Source organism: Rhamphochromis longiceps, linkage group LG6, assembly GCF_057381845.1.
Source record: "Rhamphochromis longiceps isolate RC_006_pf linkage group LG6, R_longiceps_female_GT1.1, whole genome shotgun sequence".
Taxonomy (NCBI): Eukaryota; Metazoa; Chordata; class Actinopteri; order Cichliformes; family Cichlidae; genus Rhamphochromis; species Rhamphochromis longiceps.
This window is the reverse complement of record NC_140562.1, coordinates 43264927-43284357: the sequence shown is the minus strand read 5'-3', so window position 1 is coordinate 43284357 and position 19431 is coordinate 43264927. Positions and strand designations below refer to the sequence as shown.

Sequence of the window (19431 nt, the reverse complement as noted above, 5' to 3'; positions counted from 1 at the left end):
CCACTAGTGTGCGGCTCTTAACTTCAAAGCAGTGCACAGAGCTACTCCCTGAGTGAGGCGTCTGTCTGCAGTTACTGAGCAAACTGGTGTTTCGTCTGTAACTGCAGACTTCAAATTACTAGTATACTAGGAGATAATTGCCAAGACATTTTTAGATTAACAATCCATCAATCAATCACAGTGAACGATCTACAGACAACTATCACCTGATGTCTTTCACCCTGCTTATACACTGCCTTTTAGTGCATGGCTAATTTGTTTGACCTTACATAGAAGCTCATTTCTAGTCCAGGCAGACACTTGTTCCCAGCAGAAAAGCTCTGACAAACCTGCTCCATACTGCCTGATAAGACCAGACAGCCAAGGACACAATTAGGGAGTAGCTGGTCAAACAGTGAAGCAAGGGGCTGCTAGGAAAAAAGAAAAGGTGTAGATCAAACACAAAGCTGCAAGCAGAGTAAATATTACATTTCAATCAGGAGTGATTATTTCCATCTGATGTGGGAAAAGCAGCAGCGAGATCCCAGCGAATAAAAGAGTCTGCATCAGTCACAACAGACGAGAGATGGATGCAGATGCAAAAGCAACCGTGGGCAGGCTGAAGCAATTAAAAACATATGATCGGCATGGGATATCTGGGATCTAGGTGTAGTGAATTATTATTATTTTTTTATATGTGCTGGTTTCTTTTGTTTGGTTTTTGTTTTGTTTATCAAGACGAGCCCTCATCACTAAATTTGTTTTTCACTTTATCCAGAACATCTACAGATTTTAAAAGAGATCAGGCTTTCTCCTGGCAACCCATCCAAACAAGTCATACTTGTTTTGTCTATTTCTAATTGAACTCTCATGAACCTTAACATTCAAGTTGCTAACTGAGGCCTGTGGGGTCTAAACTGGAGCTTTTGTGTTTTTTGCAGTTTCTCTGAGCACTGCACGTCCGACCTCGGTGTGGATTCGCTGCGGCGTCCACTCCTGGGAAAACGGACAACGTTAATGTTTTCCACTTGTGAAAGTAGAGCAAAGGATTTCACATTGTTTGGAAATGGTGTGATAACTTTTCCCAGAATGATGGGCACCAACGATTGCTTGTCTGAGATCATTGTGGGCTTTCTTTGTCATTATGTTAACACACACATCATTGCTCCAGACCATCAAACTGTCAAAGCCTCTGCTTTTACGGCATCACTCACAACTGTGTTTGTAGAGGTGCTGATGATTAAATCAAGTGGATTTGATTAGCAGTAATGGGCTGTTACTTGGAAGCAGTCCTGTGAAAACTTGTCTTGATGCATGCTCAATCATCCAGGTGAGGAGGTCCCAAAAAAAAATCTGTTTATCTGGATGTAGTGTTTTCAGTGGGAGGAACGCTGGTTTGTCTGGGGAGTCAAGGAACACATTTACATGGAAATCGAGGAGGAGGCCTAAGGGTACATCTTTCACCATCTTACAATGCTGTGAATGGTGAATGGTGCATATGACCATTGATCAGTGGTCATGGCAATTTACATATTAATGATCATGAAACTGACCTCACAGTGTTGCTGGTTTCAGTCATTATGCAGATGTTCTGTTTATAAGGAAACCTGCAGTCAGCAGAGACTGAAAAGTCACTTGGATGTGTGATGAAACAACATGTCCAGAACAGAATCAACTGTTATTATTTTAAACCAATGTCAAATAATTTCCCTTTACTTTTGCATTAATATGCATTCTGAATTGTTTGAGTCTACCCCCGAACGTAAAACCCATATTTTAATAAGCTAAAACGACAGAAACGCTTAAACCATCAAAACTAAATAAAACTGACATGTTAAAATATTAAAGATGAAACTGAAACTATCGAACCCACTTTGGAAACCATCTGACACAAAAACAAACCAAAACAAACACACATAAATGTGCAACCTCTGTGTTTCAGTTTTCTACCACTCTGTTAGTTGACCCCGTTTCAGCTGTGACACACTTTAAAGTGCAGTAGTGGGCTGAGGCAAGGTCTCTCTCTCTCTCCCTCCCTCCCAGACAGTTGTATCATTATGAATGTGCAGACAAATTAAAGGAAGCCCCAAATAACCCTTAGCATGAGAGGATCCAGAGGCTCTGTTGTGCAGTTTCAGAGCAGTTTGCTGACACGGCTTGGGTCTACTTGTCTCTTTAAAAATGAAGGGTCACTGTAAATCAATGGAAAGCTGATTGACTGTCTCCCAGAATATCAAAAGCCTTCAAAAATAGTTTGATGAGGATACAAAATGATGTGTTATATCATGATTAAAATACAGAGTGAGGGCGTATCTTCTTTATGTTTCACATCATGTCTTATCAAAGGCTACATCTAGGGCAATTCAAGCTCAGCACATTTTAGCATCAGCGCTCTCCGTCGCTGCCCCCTGCAGGCTCTATCTGTCTCAGCAAGGATAAGAATGAATGAATGACACTTAGATGAAAAGACAGATTTTCAAATTCAAAGAGAAGATGAGTCATTGTACAAACAAAAGAAACGCAAAGAGCCCGATAACGTTTTTCACAGAATCTGTTTACAGTTTGCATATTCACCGTTTATTACCAACATCTCCAACGTCTCTCACCAGGACAGAGAAGATTGATAAGGTGATAAAGCAGTGGGAGGGCTCCTTCTTCAGGGGGAATCCCAAGCTGAGGAAGAAGTCCGTGTCGCTGCGCTTCGACCTGCACATGGCCGCGGCGGACGAGGGGTGCGCCCAAACTAAACAGGACAGCCTCCCCGACGTGGAGGTGCGTCTCATCATGAAGAGATCCCGCAGCATCCCGACCATCACGCAGTAACTCGGTCACCGTTGGGCCCGAGCTGACACTGGTTTGTGGTAACAGAAATAACATTTGTGCCACGACGGTGGGCACGTTACCACCCGTCACCATCGTGCTTAATCTGAATTTTAGCTGATGAGCTCCCATCAGATCTCATCTTTGACAGGACGATCATTAACCATCAGGCTTTTGTGGTGACCATTTTTATAGTGTCAGAAAGACTTACAGTCATTACTTCACAGAGGATAAGTATTTAATATGTAAAACATATTTCTGCGTCATCATTTTAGATGAAGAAAAGCTGTCTTTGAACACTTTGTTTCAGTTAGGTTTCACTGGATTAAAGACATCATAACAATGACTCTGCTTAACTACAGCATTTAACCCTGATTAGCACCTGGTACAGGAAGCTGAGAGCACAGGTAGACTTGGATGGATGGAGACACAGCACTAAGAGCTGCTGTGAACTACCTAAGAGTGGATTTTCATGTTTTGGTAGATTTTCTGTGAGGGGCTGTATGAAAATTACAAAGTTTTGTTTTTTATTTGTTTTTTTGTAGGAATGACATATAAAATTTGTCAATGTCGCAGAATCGTTCAACTCCAGTCTGCATCTCAGAGCAGAGCAAAACATGTGTAAAAACATCAATAAATAGATCAGAATTGGAAAATTGATGGAAGAATTTGGGAAATTTTCCCTTTTGATATGTGCATCGGTGACCACGTGAAAGTTATTTTCCCATCAGATCATTAGCATTTAATTTAGAAGACAGTGTTAGTCTTTAATCCTTCCACCGTGAGGTTTCTGCACTGGGAGAAAATTTTATCTGTTAAAAAGTGCAATTCGCACCATTTTTCAAAAAAACGTACACACTGACCAAAGAAGCCGCCTGATATTATTCTGACTGAAATAAAAATGCAATCAAAGTGTAATTTAAATAGCACTTTTAAAATAGAGTTTACAAAGTGCAAAAGAAAAAATCTGAGAAGGAAAACTTCTACTGAAAGTCACATGATGGACGAAAGAATCACTGTGATGGCTTTCAAATGTTTCTCCTGCATTAGGTACCAATTCGTTTAACCTGTGGCCTAATCAGATTTTTAGGAGGGCCATCTGAGAGCTAAACCTACGTCTATTAACCAGCTGATATTTGTTAACACTGGATGGTTAGTAGATGGACATCCAGTCCCATCAGGTAACCTTTGACCGTGCAGCACACTTGAAAAAAACAGAAGTTGACCCAAAGGAAGACCAAATGAACAGCCCAGTTCTTTATGGGCAGCCCCAAAGTGCTTTTCAGTTATTCTGTGTAAAAAAATGGATGCGTTAGAGGCAGTACTGAGCAGGAAGTGCAGGTGATCAGGTGAGAAATCAAAAGGTAGCGAATAAAACAGCGACAGGAAAAATATAAAAAGAATAAAAAACCCACAAAACAAAATTAATAACAAATACTAATGATGAATTTAAAAAATGAGTTTAAAAAATAATAAGAGATCATCAAATAGAACCGATTTAACAATTGTTGGACATATCAGACGGGTCCAGACTGTGGGGGGGCAAAAACAGAAAGACCAGGTCACCTTTGGGTTTCAGGTGAGAGGAGTCTGTAGTGAGGATGACTCTGAGGTGAAAGAGAAACAGAACAGATGGAAACAGAATGTTTGGGATTCCAGCACTGAGACGGGGGGTTAAAAAAGCTTGTTTGCAAATAGACAAATGTGCCACGATTCAAGAGGTCATCCTGAAAGGCGGAGTCCTGCTCAGATCACAGATTAATTTTTAAAAATTAATTAAAAAATGTAAAAAGAAAAAAAAAGGTTGATGGAAAAATCATTCTAACTAATCTAATAGATCTATATACATTTTTAAATGACATCCTTTATTTATCCCAATAAAAGACTGTAACATCTCTTTTTCAAAACAGCAGCAGATAGTTCAAACAAGTTCACGCAACTACAGATCATGCACAATAACAGGTCACATTTCAGTGCAACTTACTTTCCACATTATAACCATCTCTGACGATTTCAGGTACATATAACATCAAATATGTAGATGAGTGTCTTAAACTTTGCTTTTAAAGTAAAGCCTTGCTCCGTGTCCGCTAATTTTCATACAGTCCCTTCCTGCTTTGCACTGCAGACACTCACAGCACTGAAAGAAGAGTTTCTTTTACTCTGAGGGTCTTTTGTCATTGCGGTTAATCCTCTGTGTGGGGATTTAAAAAGAATACAATAATATATATTGCTATGGCGTTATTGTGTGATACTCACTGTGAACCAAACAGCAGTGAGAATTTAGATTCCCCGTCTTAACCAGAGGAGGGCAGTGTTTGTAAATAGTTACCACTGCAGAGTGTTCTCAGTGCTCCACTCGGTCCTGTAACACGTCCTGTTGCACCTTAGACTCAAGTTTTTATGCTATCTTTTGAGTTGGCACCAAAGATAAATATATATATATATATATAAAAGAAGCGGACCGCTGAGCTTTGCATTTGGGTCCCTTAAGATATGTTGAGAATATTTAAAAAAATTACCTATGCAGTTCTGTACTTGGTTTTGCTTTGCTTCAGGAAGCACACTCTTCATTTGAATGAAGCATTATGCTTTTATCTAAAGATTTATCATTTCAAATAAAACACAGAAATATGTGCAGACTGTTGTGTTTTCTGTCACGTCCAAAATAAAGCTTCTTCTTCTTTATTATTTTCACACACACTATTAACATATGAATAGTTAAAAATGTTTATTTTCCATCATGAAAAACAAAAATAAAAATCCACGAATATACAGAGAATAAAGTTTTTACAGTGCATTGCAGTGTAATAAATACATTCAGGGGTAGCTGCAGAATTTGAAATGAACTGACCTACCAGGGTTCATTTGTTTCTCTTCAAGTCTTTTCACCTTCAAACTTTTAATTACCACATCACTATATTTCAATGCATCAGATAATGCACGTTCACCTCTCAGGGAAAAGGGCTCCTGTTCTTATGAAGACATAGCGTGCCGCTTTCTCACATCTACAACTGTTCTCTCAGCAGTCTTAAAAGAAATAGTTGGCTTTGTTTTACTGCTTTTACAAGCTGATTGGATGATATTCAAACTATGGCGCCTCATTCATTTACAATCATGTTATAGGTGCAGTCCACTATATCCTAATTTTTGCCATAATCACTCATATATCTTTTAATATGATTTTTATTATCTGATCAAACACCGGAACCTAAATCAGGTTTTCCTTGCAATTCAGCAGAAACACAAACTTGTCCAGTTTTCTCCAAAGCAGTAGCGACACTTCCTGTAACCACCATACTGGACAGGTTATTTGTAGAAGAGCACAGTGTTAAACAGAAAGTGTAAGCAGGAGTCTTGAAGATGTATCACGCCGTCTCTGGGTTTGCATGTTTATGGCTTGGATACAGCTGCCTGAATCACCTTGATGACTTCGCTGCAGGGCTGCAGGGTGTCATATTCTGCAAATACGTGACAAACATTCTCCATACCGGCTTCAATGCCCTTTGCCACAAAGCCAAACAACCTGTCGGCACAAAGAAACATGAGTCAGATTAATCTGCACCCCAAGAAGAAGATATTTTTCAAAGGGACCTCTTCTGCTTTTCATTATTTACTGTCAAATATATTGTTCTCAGTAGTATTCATAGAAGCCCCACCCACATCCTATTCAAACAATTGATTTATGAGGGGCAGCCAATAAGAAAAAAGCTGGCTTAAAAGGGAGGAGCTGACTGAAACACCTTATTTCAGAAAGAGGATGAGCTGAGTTCCTGCACCAAGACACAGTGTAAGATAAAGAAGGATTATTTTGAGCTGCTGCTGATGCAAAGCTACACTAATACAGCTAAAATGTGTAAATGAACAGAACAGGTCCCCTGTTTAGACTTGAAGTTCAGATTACCTTGCACCAAAACTTGAACCTCTCGTCCACCTGTGAGTATAAGACAGACAAATGTTCAGATTAGAAATGAAACACGTTGATGACCACCAGTGGAGATGATCTCTGACGTCTGCGCTCGCAGCTCATGTCGTGCATACTCACACTCGATTGTCTGGATCTTCACCACCGTAGCTCAGCATGTGTGCAGGGTAATGGCGCCTGAAGAAGAGCCTGCAAGAAACGATGAGTCTTGACCCAGTGTCACACACAGACCACACCTAAACAGCACGGCAGCACATAAAATCTCAGCAAAACGTTGATTTCATGTGTTTTCTTACTTCCTGTTGATGTCTGTGAGAGTGACACCCTTCAGAGACACTTTCATGTTGACTATGGTTGGTGTGAAGGAACCCGGAGCCTTCTTGAGTGTTGAGGACACCGCCCTTTGCACTGCACAGGGGCCTGTCAGCATCTCAGTGGGGATAGCGTTAAGGTAGACAAAGTTGGAGGCTGTTGACAAGACAAACAAACACACTTGTTAAACAGAGATGAGGGGTTGTTTCGATTCTGCCACTGGGAGACTTTAAGTACAGAAGGGAGTGTTGTCAGAAAGTAAGAAGCGCTGAGGAATGTCCTCAGACTCCCCATGTTTGTGTGTTAATAAAGGAGACGAGAAAACAATGTGTACTATCATTTATTTCTTCTTCTTTTATTAGTTGATTCTTTGTGATATCTTTGCAGTTGTTGTTTTAGGTTTTTTGTTTCTTTGTATTTCATTTGCACTATAATGACAAGTTTTGATTTATCAAATAACTTTTATGCAGAAGAGGAGTAAGCTCCACAAAGAAGGAAACTGACCAGGACGTTTGACCCAGGAACCTTCCTGCTGCAGGACTGTGCACCACTTTTACAAAATATTTTGTGTTTCAGTCCCTACTTCCTTTTTGCTTTGAAGTAATAAAAATATTCTTGTGATCCAGTTTCTGTAAAATGAAAGTTTGTCTTGTTGCTTTGGATGATTATATATTTTCACTTCGTTTATTTATTTTTCTGTTGAGAAATCTCTCAGTATTTCACCGAAGTAAATAAAATTTTGGGATACTTTGTCCTCCATTTATCTGTGTCGAAACAAAGATGGCTGCCTGCCTGGTTGAGTGGACTTGAGCCAAAACAGCTGGAATGTTTCAAAGCCTGAACATTTTTCTCCCACTTAGTGAAAGGAGACTTTGAGGAATGTGGAAAAGCCTTCAGGACGACGCTAAGTGTTTTTAATAATATCCTGAGTTTTTCAGACTTTAAAAGAAAAGTTCGGTCTTTGAACTCTCACTGATGAAGCAACACGTGGCTGTGGCGTGAAATCAGCAGCATCTCTAACGCCGTAGCTCTTTACCGAGAAGAGGTATTATTACCACCTGTGAGAGGCTTCACGGCTGTGGCAAGTCAAACTGCCTGACAGTCAGTCACGCTGTTTGCTCAGGAAGTCAATGCACATGAAAACAGGGGTGCAGGTAAAAGCAACACTTTATATTCTGCAGATAAAAGCGATGTGCAAACCCTCAAACCAGGCTTTCGATGTTCGTGAGCAAACCTCAGATAACAAGTCGGTGGGACACGGTAATATCAGCATTTCCTGCTTGGCTGCAGAGCAGAACAGTAGTGTTTATAACCGCAGGACAGGAAAAGGTTGAATGCAAGGGGGTTAATTGTTGTTGGTTTCTTAACTCTTCTTAACTCTATCATAACTCTGTTGGTCAGACTCCTGTTACTGCTTATTTTAGAGTTTAATTTGTTGGAGTTTAACTCTGACCCTGGCTGTGCTGAAGCACAGGTACAGCTTTGTGGCGAACAGAAGGAAACCTGCAGCTGCGCTATATTAGGTCACACTAACCTGTGTTTCCATTAGCTTAATTTTAAATTAAGCCCGTCCTAGTTTTTGGAGTGTTGGTGCAAAATTATGTATTTAATCATATCTTAAATCATAACTTATCATCAGTGTTTGCTGCTTAGAAAAGGTCCACTTTTTAATACCTTTAATATTGTGATCTGACAGAAAATGTCCAGTTTGTCTTTATTTTGGCAAAGGCAAAGAAGTCTTCCCCAAATCCTGGACACTGGACCAGGCCAGGTCCTGTACAGGCCATACTACTTATCTAAAAATGCCCAAACAGAGTTGTTGGGGCGTTACATGGACTCACCTATTTTGTTGTCGTCCTCTGAAGGTGCTCTCTCTTTTGCTCTCTCCTCTGCTGATCTCAGGTCTGTGTAGACAGATAAGATTTGAGTTTTTTATTTGAATTTGAGGGGCTTTACTGGCACAACAGTAACACCAAATGACTTAGAAATGACACTTTCAGTTGATTCAACATTAATGTTTTTTCCAGTGTTCGTGGTGTCTGTCCCTGATGTTGGGGGCGTGTTTGTCAATACTGAGCAGCAAGTTGTCCCTGTTCTTCTTCTGCTGGGAATATTTCTGCTTTTTTTTTTTTTTTTTTAATGTGGCATTAAAGCACAATAGAACTTGTTCAAGTAAAGATCTGTTTTAGTGTCATGTTTCAGTTTTCTGCTCATTGCCAGTACATTAGCAGACTCTTGGAAACACCCCTGGTTTCCCTGCATTACTGTTTCTTCCTTTTTTCAGTTGCCAGCTTGTGGTCGCTGGAGCCGCACTCAGTTAGGATCTGTTCCTGCTTTTTGTCTCTGACGTGAGAAAGATAACCCGACAATCCATATTTTGAAGAAACATTCTCATTTAGTTTGGCTTTTATCTTCTTTCCAAAATAGTTTTAGTTGTTAGAATTTGGTTTGGAAAGTAGCCCTACTGTGAGAAAGGCCAAGCGTCTGAGTGAGGACACCTTCCTACCTCGTTATATCTTTGACACAGACAGAAAAACACAATCGACTATATCTAAGGGATGGTCATGACCTCAGTGATGCCACTCATTGGTTTGTGTCCATCATTTTGATTGGTCGAAAGGGTAATTTTGGTTGTCAGCACCACATAAGAAGTGTGGCTTGGAGCTGACTGAGGACATTGCTCACTCATTGACTTGCATCTTGTGATTGACAGGTTATTAGCCAATAAGTATATCCTGGAGAACCCTCCTTTGTGACTGATGATGATCATGATTTACAAAATGAACTAAATATTTTATTCAGTATTACCTGAAACTACAGGTTGAGCCCGACTGCAGCTGGTCTAAAACGCTGCAGCACAGTTACTAAGTCAGTTTCTGAATTGTCTTTAAGATTTTATTGTTTGTTTTTAAGGCATTGCAGGAATTAGCGGCTTCATACCTTTTCTGATCTTTTGAACCAGTACACTTCTTCAAAGTCACTGAGGTCTGCAGAACAAACTCCTGGCTTTCCTGAGGTCCAGATTAAAGCACAGAGGCGATCAGGCCTTGGCTTAAAAAGCTTAATTCCCAGCAGTTCTTTTTAACCCTTTCCTAAAAGCTCAGACTCGATCACTGTTAAGTTCAGCTCGAGCTAATATGACTGAAATTAAGCCTTCATTCAAAAATATCTTTATATAGTATGAATGGTTGTCTACAGCTGCTTTTGTCTCCAGATAGTTCAGTCTCTCTCACATAGTCTCTTTCTGCAGCACACAGCAGGTATCTGTCACTCTCAGGGCCCAGCAGTTGTCCTTTGCAGTCGATTCATTATATTGAAGGAAATATGTTAAAGGCCCCTTTAGAAATACACTTTAAAACAAAAAGTCAAACTCCATTATTTTAATGTTTATGAACCAATATTGTTTGCAAACTTTGGAAAGGATGCAGGTTTAAGGCAATCTGATAGTTTTCAAACATGAAGATTACTTTTATTATTTATTCTTTATTAAGTCTCAGCACTAAAAAAGTTAAGTGCTGGTCTCCTGCAGGTTTTAGATCTCACCCTGGGTCAACACACCTGAATCAAATGATTAGTTCGTTACCAGGCCTCTGGAGAACGTCAAGACATGTTGAGGAGGTCATTTGAATCAGCTGTGTTGGAACAAGGATACATCTAAAACCTGCAGGACACCGGCCCTCAAGGCCTGGAGTTGCCTACTCCTGGTGTGTGTGTGCAGTAATAACAAAGGCTCAGTTACCGTGGCAGTAGAGGCATAATCTGCAGGGTAAGGCGTACGCAGAAATGGTGTGCTGGTACACCATGGCAGAGAGACTACCTGCAAAGACACAAAGCAAATCACAGCTCCAGCTGAGTACAGATAAGCAACTTTCTGATTGGCTATTTCAAGAACAATAAAATTTGAACTTTATCCTCAACACTTTGCCAGGTCTGAAGACAACCTACAGAGTTTTGTTATGACACAGAGACTCACTACAGTATAAATCCTTCTGCTGCTATGATGACTGTTTTTCCATATTTCAGTGACAACGTTACTGTAACGTTACATATCTGTGGCGACAGACATATCAGTACATGGCCATGGGTGTCTGATTACAAACCAGTGACCCACACTACTGATAAGAAAGGTTCTTTGGGTGTGAGAATACACACCCTTTGTACTAATGCTCAAGGGTAAGATCCATGGCACTCATGCCCACCCACATCCCAGGAGGCGAGAGATCTCTGAGTCAGAGCAGCACTCGCTTTTTAAACAGACGAGTGAATTCTCGGTGGGTATGAAACTGATAACTCGACTCACCAAAGTAGGGTTCCTGAGAAGAGCCTTTAATGCGCACGCCTTTGGCAGATGATTCAATGAGGAAGTGTCTGATAAGATCAGAGCTGCTTTCCCCTGTTTTGACAAAAGGACAAATGTCAGAGAATGAACAATATATGAAGGCAATGTGATAAAGAAGCACTGGAATAACCCTTTCCCACCAGTTTCTTCAAAAAAGAAGACACAGAACCACATAATTGCTTGTGTTGACGTCAGTGGCTGTGTGGCAGGGCACCGCAAGATGTTCATCAGCGATTGGCAAATGTAACCTACGAATTCTTTCACCTGGCTTCAGTAGCGCTGCTGCACAGGATTCCCAAACCTTTCGAAATGTGAGCTTGTTCTTAAAAGGCGCTGAAGCAGAGCTGCCTCTGCACAGCACTGAGACCACAATGATGGAAGAGAGGCATTAGTTACTAATGGCGCTGGATGGCAGTGATTTCTGAATGTGAGAGACGCAGGGTACATAAAGCTTTCAAAAAACATTATGTTGCTGCTGTAATAAGTAAAGTGCTGCCATTCATTCAGTGCGTTTTGCCTCCATACAGCCCAGATAAATTAGATTTAATAAATGTAGAGTTTTTCAGGTAGTTGTCTCCTGTCATTTGCTGTGATCAGGGAGTTAATTTACTTTAATTTAAAATTCATTCTGACTTACAAGGCCACCATAAACACATAAATGAGGCCATCAACGATCTGATGTTGTCGTCCTGTCCTATGTTTTTCCCCCTAAGGACTGACTAGTGCCGGTCTGTCGGTAAAATAGAGTCGCAGAGCTTTACAGCCTAATTTATTGGCTGTTCTCACGAGCAGTGCTGCGAGGTTTCAGGGCATGCACTCTCTTCTTTTGTTCCTCACTTTTTTGGGAGGCTAGGTGATTATCAGCATGCACATGATGCTGTCAGTCATGTGCATGGAAATTATAACAGAAAAGAATGACAAATATACTATTACAGTGTTGGATGCTCATCTTAAACTAGCAGAAGTTTTGTTCGGTAATCTCTGGGAGCGGAAAGCTCACATTGAGAGCAGATATTCATCCACCTGCTGTTTGAACCTGCTGTTTGAACCTTCTGTTTGTACGGAGCAACCAATCAGGTGAAAGTTCATTTAAAGGGAGAGGAGCTAAAATGATTCATTTATGACAAAGGGTAAACTGAGGGACTGCACTGAGACCAGAGTTAAGGATAGATTGGTGCTGTAAGCGAGCAGAACAGACAGCCTTTACATGTCTGTATGTGAAGGATTTATAACTTTAGCTTAGCTAAGGCAAACTGTTTGGTCTCACTGAGTTAATTAGTGCTTTTAGTTCCATTTTATAGCCTTACATTTTTGTGGCTGGTTTAAATAAAAGAGGCATTATTATATAATGTTCTGCTAAAGAAAACCATGCTAAATAGGAAAAACATGTTGCTAGATTGCCCGGGATGTAGGGATTAATTCGATGGATGGAGCCTGTCAGTGAAGTGGTCTCAGAGCTTGACCAACGCTCACATATCCCGCATTCCTGAAAGGGATGAAAACGTACAAATCTACAAACGAGGCAAGCCTCAAAATTGTTTCGTGAGTGAGGTCCTTTTTTCCCCTCACCGACTGCTTACAGTGCCGTAAACAGCTGGTTTTCTCTTGTGTTTATACAAGGTATACTGTGGTAGGAAAAAATGACAGCACTGCGTGCTAGCACGCCACAGATCGCTTGATGTCGTCAGCAGAGTTGGGTAAGGCATGCGCTGCAGGGCTCTGGTATAGACCAGAGCATTTATGTAAAATTAGAGATCTTTATACACCGTCTGTGTTATATATGAGTAACAACAACAGCAATACGCTACACTGTATTCATGCTTTGTGTGTGCAGTTGTGTTTTTTGTGGCTTTAAGATCTTCTGTTTCCTGGATCTGACTGATTTCTGCTTTTGAAACTGAGGTCAGGCCACTGCTCTTACTAGTGAGCTTACCTGGATAGGCAGCAGCAGTAAAGCTGGTGGGCGTTTGATCTACCTTCATGGCCAAACCAAAACTGCCTCTGTAGGAGGTGCTGTCTCTCACCACAAAGGTTCCTGCTTCCTTGTCTTTTACCAGAGCTTCAGCTAGAATAAATAAGACATCAAAAATGCTCAGAAAAATGCAACAACGTGTGTTTTATTACTCAAGAAAAACACTTATGGATCACTTTAGCTTGATGGCACAGTTTCAGAGTTTGAACAAAGCTTTCGAGAAGATTCCCATTGATGGAAAAGCACTGAATGTGTTTAACTTTGTGGTGAATGCTTTCATGCTGAATTGCATCAACATTTTGTACTTTAAGCAGGACTGTGAAATGAAATTGTTACTTTTGAGACCTCCTCAAACAAATCCACTGTGAATTTAGTGCTTTTACTGTAAGGTCTTCGTGTGATGCTTGCTTGGGTCTCACCTTCTGCTCTGCTGATGTGTGGACGGAACCAAAACTTTGACGTATCCATGACAAATTTCATCGATGGCTGGCTGCCGTTAAAACGGGCTTGAGAACTGGAATATGTTGGTTTTGACACAGGGTTCCTCTGGAGTAACTCGATCTGTGGTTCAGGGCTGTGCAGGTCCTGTTGAGGTGCACCGTTGACTAACAGTACGGGAATATCGGTCAGTGACCCTGAGACTGGGCCGTTCTGTGCTCTTCTGCTGTTCACTTCCTGTAAATGTCCTCGCTTTGTCTTCAAGGGCTTCATTCTGGAATCGTCACTAAAGGAGCCGGGTAGCATGGACTCTGGAAAATCAGCATCTTCACCGGTTAAGGAGAGGTTACTATGAGGAAAGAAAAAGGAGGAAAAATAACGTTGGAAACACAAGGTTCTTTTGCAGTGAGACATTTTTTTAAAATTTTAATTCCCTGTAGAAGGATAACTATAATTAAAGGAACAAAGACTTTAATAAAAAACATGTTTTTTGTTTTTTGAATTTAAAAGTGTTTTTGTAATTATCCTGTGCAGAAGCAAACCTCTTCGAGAGGCTTACCTTACTTTGTGAATGAAAAGGTCTTCTTAATGATTAGCATGGTTAAATTGAGGTTCTAGTCACTTAAGCCTCTTTTCCATTATTACCTACTGGGCTTGACTAGGCACAGTTTTCACCTGTTACCAGGTACTTTTTTAGTACCTGCTTGGCCGGGGTTCCAAGCAATCCGAGCAGGTACTAAAATGTGACGTCATCGACTGCATGCCACCAATTGGCTGGTCAGTAGCATCACTCTACGAGTCATGAGAGTGTTTTGTTCACGGAAATCAAAACTGGCATTTTTGAAACCCGACAACTGGGAAATGGCAACAAAAAACAACTCAGTGATCCCCAAGTCTGACAAAAATCCACAGACCGAGCAGCAGGTTTATTCTTGTCCACCTTTGTTGTAGCGTTCGTGCTGCGTATTAATTAAGTTGTGGGACGCTTGGACACGTTGGCATGACGAAGATCACGCGCATTTGGAGGTACTAAATTATAATGGAAAACCAGTCGATCCGAGTAGGTTTTACGGCACTACATTAAGGCACAAAGTGGTTTTAAACCAAAGTACAGCGCCGCTTAGTTCAAATGCAGTCAACAGCTCTTTAACACAATACATGTTTTTGGAAATGCAAGTCAGTTTTCTTCTTTTCTGTTGATAGATTAAGTTATTTTCTTAATATTTCAAACTATTTCAGAACAAAAGAAATTACAGTGGGTAACTGGTTATCAAATGGTAAAAGCTAAAATAAAAGCAAAGAATTGTGTGTTAAATGTCTTTTGCCTTAGATATATGCAGACTGTGCTTGTGTATAGTGCCCTGCTAAATAAAAGCAGGAGACTGAGCCAAGAAAAACCATGAAAAGTCTTTTCTAGGTCTTCCTATTAAAAGTGTCACTAAGTTCTTCCTCATGGAAGACTGTCGTGGAGTCTTTACCTCTAATTATAATGCACCTTTAGACGACTGTTGCGATGTAAACTGGTGCTGCGGGTATAGAACAAATTGAACATAAGGTTGTGCAGTATTTTAGGCCTAGTGCAACCTGACCTATTTTTTTCTAGCTACAGTTTTGAGTTGCTCTATAAATACATGACAAACAGACACTCGTGAAGTACACATTAAACACTCATTGATTATAAAAGCGCACAGCGGTAAGGATAAACTTGAGGACTATGTGATTGTGCTTGTTCAAAATGTAGACTGCGGGTTGCAGGTTTCGTGATAAGAACTCAAGTGGGTGATTGAAATCATTTCTCACAGGAAATCAAAAGACAGAAATAACCAAAAATAAATAAAGATGAGTCACAATAAGTTGTAAGACCTGTTTTAGATCAGGGGAGAGATGCATGTCAGAAATTGTTTCATGTCAGAAATTTGGAGTACATGGACATAAATTGTCCTGATTTCATAGTAAATTCAGTAAAAATGTGAAACTAGTGTATTTCACTGGGAAGTACAGTTAGTTTCTGCATGTCCCCCCCCCCCCCCCCCCTTCCCTTTCTTTAAATAAGGAGAATCTCGACTTTGTGTTTAGAAATGAACCCTAACACTTGTGAAAGGATTGAGCATAATGCTGTGAAACTGTGTTAAAACTCGTTCAGGCCTGCTTGAAGTTTGAGACTTGGAGTTGGAGTTTGGCTCTTACCTGTGATGGTTAAAGTTTGGAGTAAGACGCTTGGGAAAGCAATAATATCTGTGTGTGTGTGTGTTTGTGTGTGTGTGACCCTCGCCTACACACAGAATGGAACAGCTTTTAGTCACAATGTGAGCACTGCTCATCCAAGTCGATCAGGCCTTCTCTGCTCGTGTCGCCTCAAAATACTCACCATGTTTAAAGTGGATCAGTTTTCAAGACCAGAGAAGTGGACAGAATGGAAGACATTTGTATCATGATGGGATGTCTTACTGAGTTTTACCTGCCAAGGATGTAGCTGGTGTCCGAGCAGGTCGAGGTGGAGAGCAATGAGGCGGTGCTGTTTCTGTTGGAGTGTGACAGCCGCAGTGATCCTTGGCAAAAGTCATTCTTCGGTGAGGGGTTTCGCCTGGGTGCGCTGCCAAATGGCAGCGGGGGCAGAGAGGACGTTGGGGAGCTGGAGAAAACCAGCGTCCCTTGGGGACTGCATCTGAGGCCGTTGTGTGTGGGGATGGGTATACTCGGGGACACCGAGGGGACCACTGTGGGTGATGAAATGGTTGAACAGCCTCTAGGAATGAGCACAACTTCAGAGAAATCTTCATCTGAGCAAGAGGCATCTGTGGGTGGAAGGGTGAGATGTTAGTATTGGGAGGGAGGGAGTTTATTCTGGTGAGGAAAAAACAGTGTTGGTTTGGTTTATATCAGCAGAACTGGCTTGGTGTGTATGTAAGGACACCGTTGCCAGGTATTTTTGTCATGCAGGTACCTGCTTGCACAGAGTGTTCTTTGAGTTGCACATTTGTACTGTTGCTAGAACATTAGATCGCCTAGAGGAGCCTCAGCCACTTCTTGATTCGTCAGGATCAAGGTGGTGATCGGCACAATTTACGCCCTTAAGAAAATGCCATAGCATGTGGTGTCTGTATATGCCAGACGAGCGGCTTCTGCAACCAGAGTTGCATAATTATGACTAATGTTCATGCAGAAAGAGCGAAATCTGCCTGAATATGGAGATATTTCTCCACACTGCTGCTTGATTTCCTTTAAACTTATTCACCTTTTCAGAACACGTGACAGTTTCATAAACACACGACCAAACTTCTCTGAAGAAAAGATCAGAAACAGGAAACCCATTTATTTTTACACATATGTATGTATGCTTTGACTCTTGCGCACACTTTCTGATGAAAGCAGGACTGAATGAGGCACCGTTGTTCCACCCCGGTGCGTGACTGCTCGCTGAGCCTTTTCAGTCTGTAGCTGTAACACATGCAGGGTGTGGTACAAGTCTGGGCAATAATCCCAGGACAGACAAAGTGGTGCAATTACAACATGATTAAAAATATTAAAACTATCTCAGAAAGGGTGGGTAAATTTCCAGAGCCCAAGGCTATCTGTACTATTTGTTTACAAGGGTGGCTATGGTTTTACTGTGCTCTGTGTCACACCTCTGAAAGCTGGGAGCTTTCAAGAGTTAGACTGAAGCATAACAAAGGGCTAAACAGGCCCTTTGTACATGTTATATCTGGTCCACATATCACTCTAAATTGTAAGTAAATTTAACTTTTCTACAATAGTATATTTAGGTAAATGATCAGAAAGCAGATTTAACATGTAGGTACCAAATGTGTAGGCAACATTAAGTTGCTTTGGTTTATTGCTGAAAGTGTGATAACATAATGGGTGAAACATGATGACAAGTTTTCCCAGCACACTGCCTGTAACCAGGTTCCAACAGGGTCAAGGGGAGTAATTTTAAGAGAGATGAGAAACTGATGACTTCTTTACCAACAAGCAATGTTTTTACACGCTTGAATCCACAGCAGCAGAGAAAATAGCTTTGAAAAAGTTGTTGAACTGATTTTAAGAGACATGCAACCAAAGCAATATTTAATCTTGCTTATGACCACTCTGCATGAAGTGTCTGAGTTTGAAGTGTCTTTGAAATTGTCTTATTACTGTTTGGACTAATGAAATAGCTTTAAACCCTCTTTAAACCCTGGGGCGATCGTGGCTCAAGAGTTGGGAGTTCGCCTTGTAATCGGAAGGTTGCCGGTTTGAGCCCCGGCTTGGACAGTCTTGGTCGTTGTGTCCTTGGGCAAGACACTTCACCCGTTGCCTACTGGTGGTGGTCAGAGGGCCCGGTGGCGCCAGTGTCCGGCAGCCTCGCCTCTGTCAGTGCGCCCCAGGGTGGCTGTGGCTACAATGTAGCTCCATCACCAGTGTGTGAATGTGTGTGTGAATGGGTGGATGACTGGATATGTAAAGCGCTTTGGGGTCCTTAGGGACTAGTAAAGCGCTATATAAATACAGGCCATTTTTATCTCTTCCCTGTCAACTTAAGGAGGACCTAGCATACTGGTCCTTATATTTTGCCATATATATATATAACTGTCAGAATCGTGAAGGCCTGAATCAAATATGGCGTTTTAATCTAGTCAGGTTAGTGTTTGTGACCTCAGTAAGCTCCACCCTTCGCAGGGTGCTGCTATATTTCTGCTGGTGCATGGTTTCAAAATGAATATTATATCGCTTGAAAAAACTGGAGAAGTGGCTTTGAGGTCAATTAGATGTAGATTTTCTGTGAAACTGCACTTGGCAATTTTAGGCTTTTATACGTAACTGATTTCAGAGCAATAAAGTTGCTATATGGTACCCGTTAACCACACAATTTTTCAAGTTCAGTTTCCCACACAGCAAGCAAGTTTTGACTGTCTCTCGTTTGAGTTTGATGCATCTGCAATAAAGTGATGTGAGGTTGAATTGGGTAGAGCAAGAGAAGTGTTTACAGTCTTACTGTACCTGCAGGGGGGCTGAGACATGTGGGACTTTTGCTGCATTCGATGGGTTCAAATGTGGGATCCAGTTCCAAGATTAACTGGTTGAGATTTTCCAGAGAAATGTCGAGATCAAGATCATCATGGTGGGTGACTGTCTCTTGTGACGGTTCCAAGCAAATAGTTTGGCCCACTCTGAGAACATGACTGGGTATCGTGTGTGCCAAGCCTTTAACTGTAGGCATCATGTTAGGGGAGCTCAGAGTCTTCTGTGCGTGCCTGCCAAAGGCCAGAGAGAGACAATGGAGAGAGATCGGTTATTCTGTCATGAATGAAATGAAAGCCTTGCCATTGTTGTTTTTGTATAACAGACGCATCAAAAGGTCTTTTCCCCCCCCGATACTGTGCACCACACATGGGTACCCATCCTGAGTTTTTCAGTGTTGCTTTTGGAGAAAGTAGCAAAGTAGCAATTGCATTTTTAACAGAAGGTTCCAAAAGCTGTGCAACTTGTTGCCCTATGTTGACATTAGCAATACAGAAAGACTGGAAACGGTGGAGAAAAAGGACCCTGTGAATGTGTATAAGGACATCTGGAGTTGAAAAGGCCTTTGAAAAGGGAGTGTTGGTGCAGACTCAGAAGCTTTTGAAGGCTAAAGGCAGAATAGGTGGGAACAGACACAACAGACAC

At 41.2% G+C, this 19431-nt stretch overlaps 2 protein-coding genes across 2 annotated transcripts in view; one reads left to right on the top strand and one right to left on the bottom strand.

The window, feature by feature from the left end:
- The window catches only part of krt222 (keratin 222), a 29974-nt gene extending 24541 nt beyond the window's left edge, over positions 1–5433 (top strand). Inside the window, exon 10 of the mRNA XM_085410871.1 lies at positions 2589–5433. Within this exon, the coding sequence (XP_085266997.1) occupies positions 2589–2802 (214 nt within the window). The 3' untranslated portion in view covers positions 2803–5433. The remainder of the gene's footprint in view (positions 1–2588) is intronic.
- A 129-nt stretch (positions 5434–5562) lies between these two features.
- On the bottom strand, positions 5563–19012 carry LOC146668833 (tensin-4-like). Its single transcript, XM_085410872.1, has 11 exons — positions 18766–19012; positions 16244–16580; positions 13767–14134; positions 13309–13440; positions 11337–11429; positions 10776–10853; positions 8878–8940; positions 7021–7192; positions 6845–6913; positions 6704–6733; positions 5563–6325 (listed from the first exon to the last, which is right to left on the bottom strand). Exons 1-11 carry the CDS (start codon positions 18986–18988, stop codon positions 6193–6195), a joined length of 1698 nt encoding a protein of 565 aa, XP_085266998.1. The 5' UTR covers positions 18989–19012; the 3' UTR covers positions 5563–6192.
- Between the last annotated feature and the right edge of the window lie 419 nt (positions 19013–19431).

Coding starts and splice junctions, on each gene's coding strand:
- LOC146668833 (XM_085410872.1), bottom strand. CDS start 18,988: ATGATGCCTACAGTTAAAGGCTTGGCACACACGATACCCAGTCATGTT. Junction 11,430..13,308: donor TACTGCTGCTGCCTATCCAG/GTAAGCTCACTA, acceptor TTGTCAAAACAG/GGGAAAGCAGCTCTGATCTT. Junction 6,326..6,703: donor GGTTCAAGTTTTGGTGCAAG/GTAATCTGAACT, acceptor TTGTGCCGACAG/GTTGTTTGGCTTTGTGGCAA.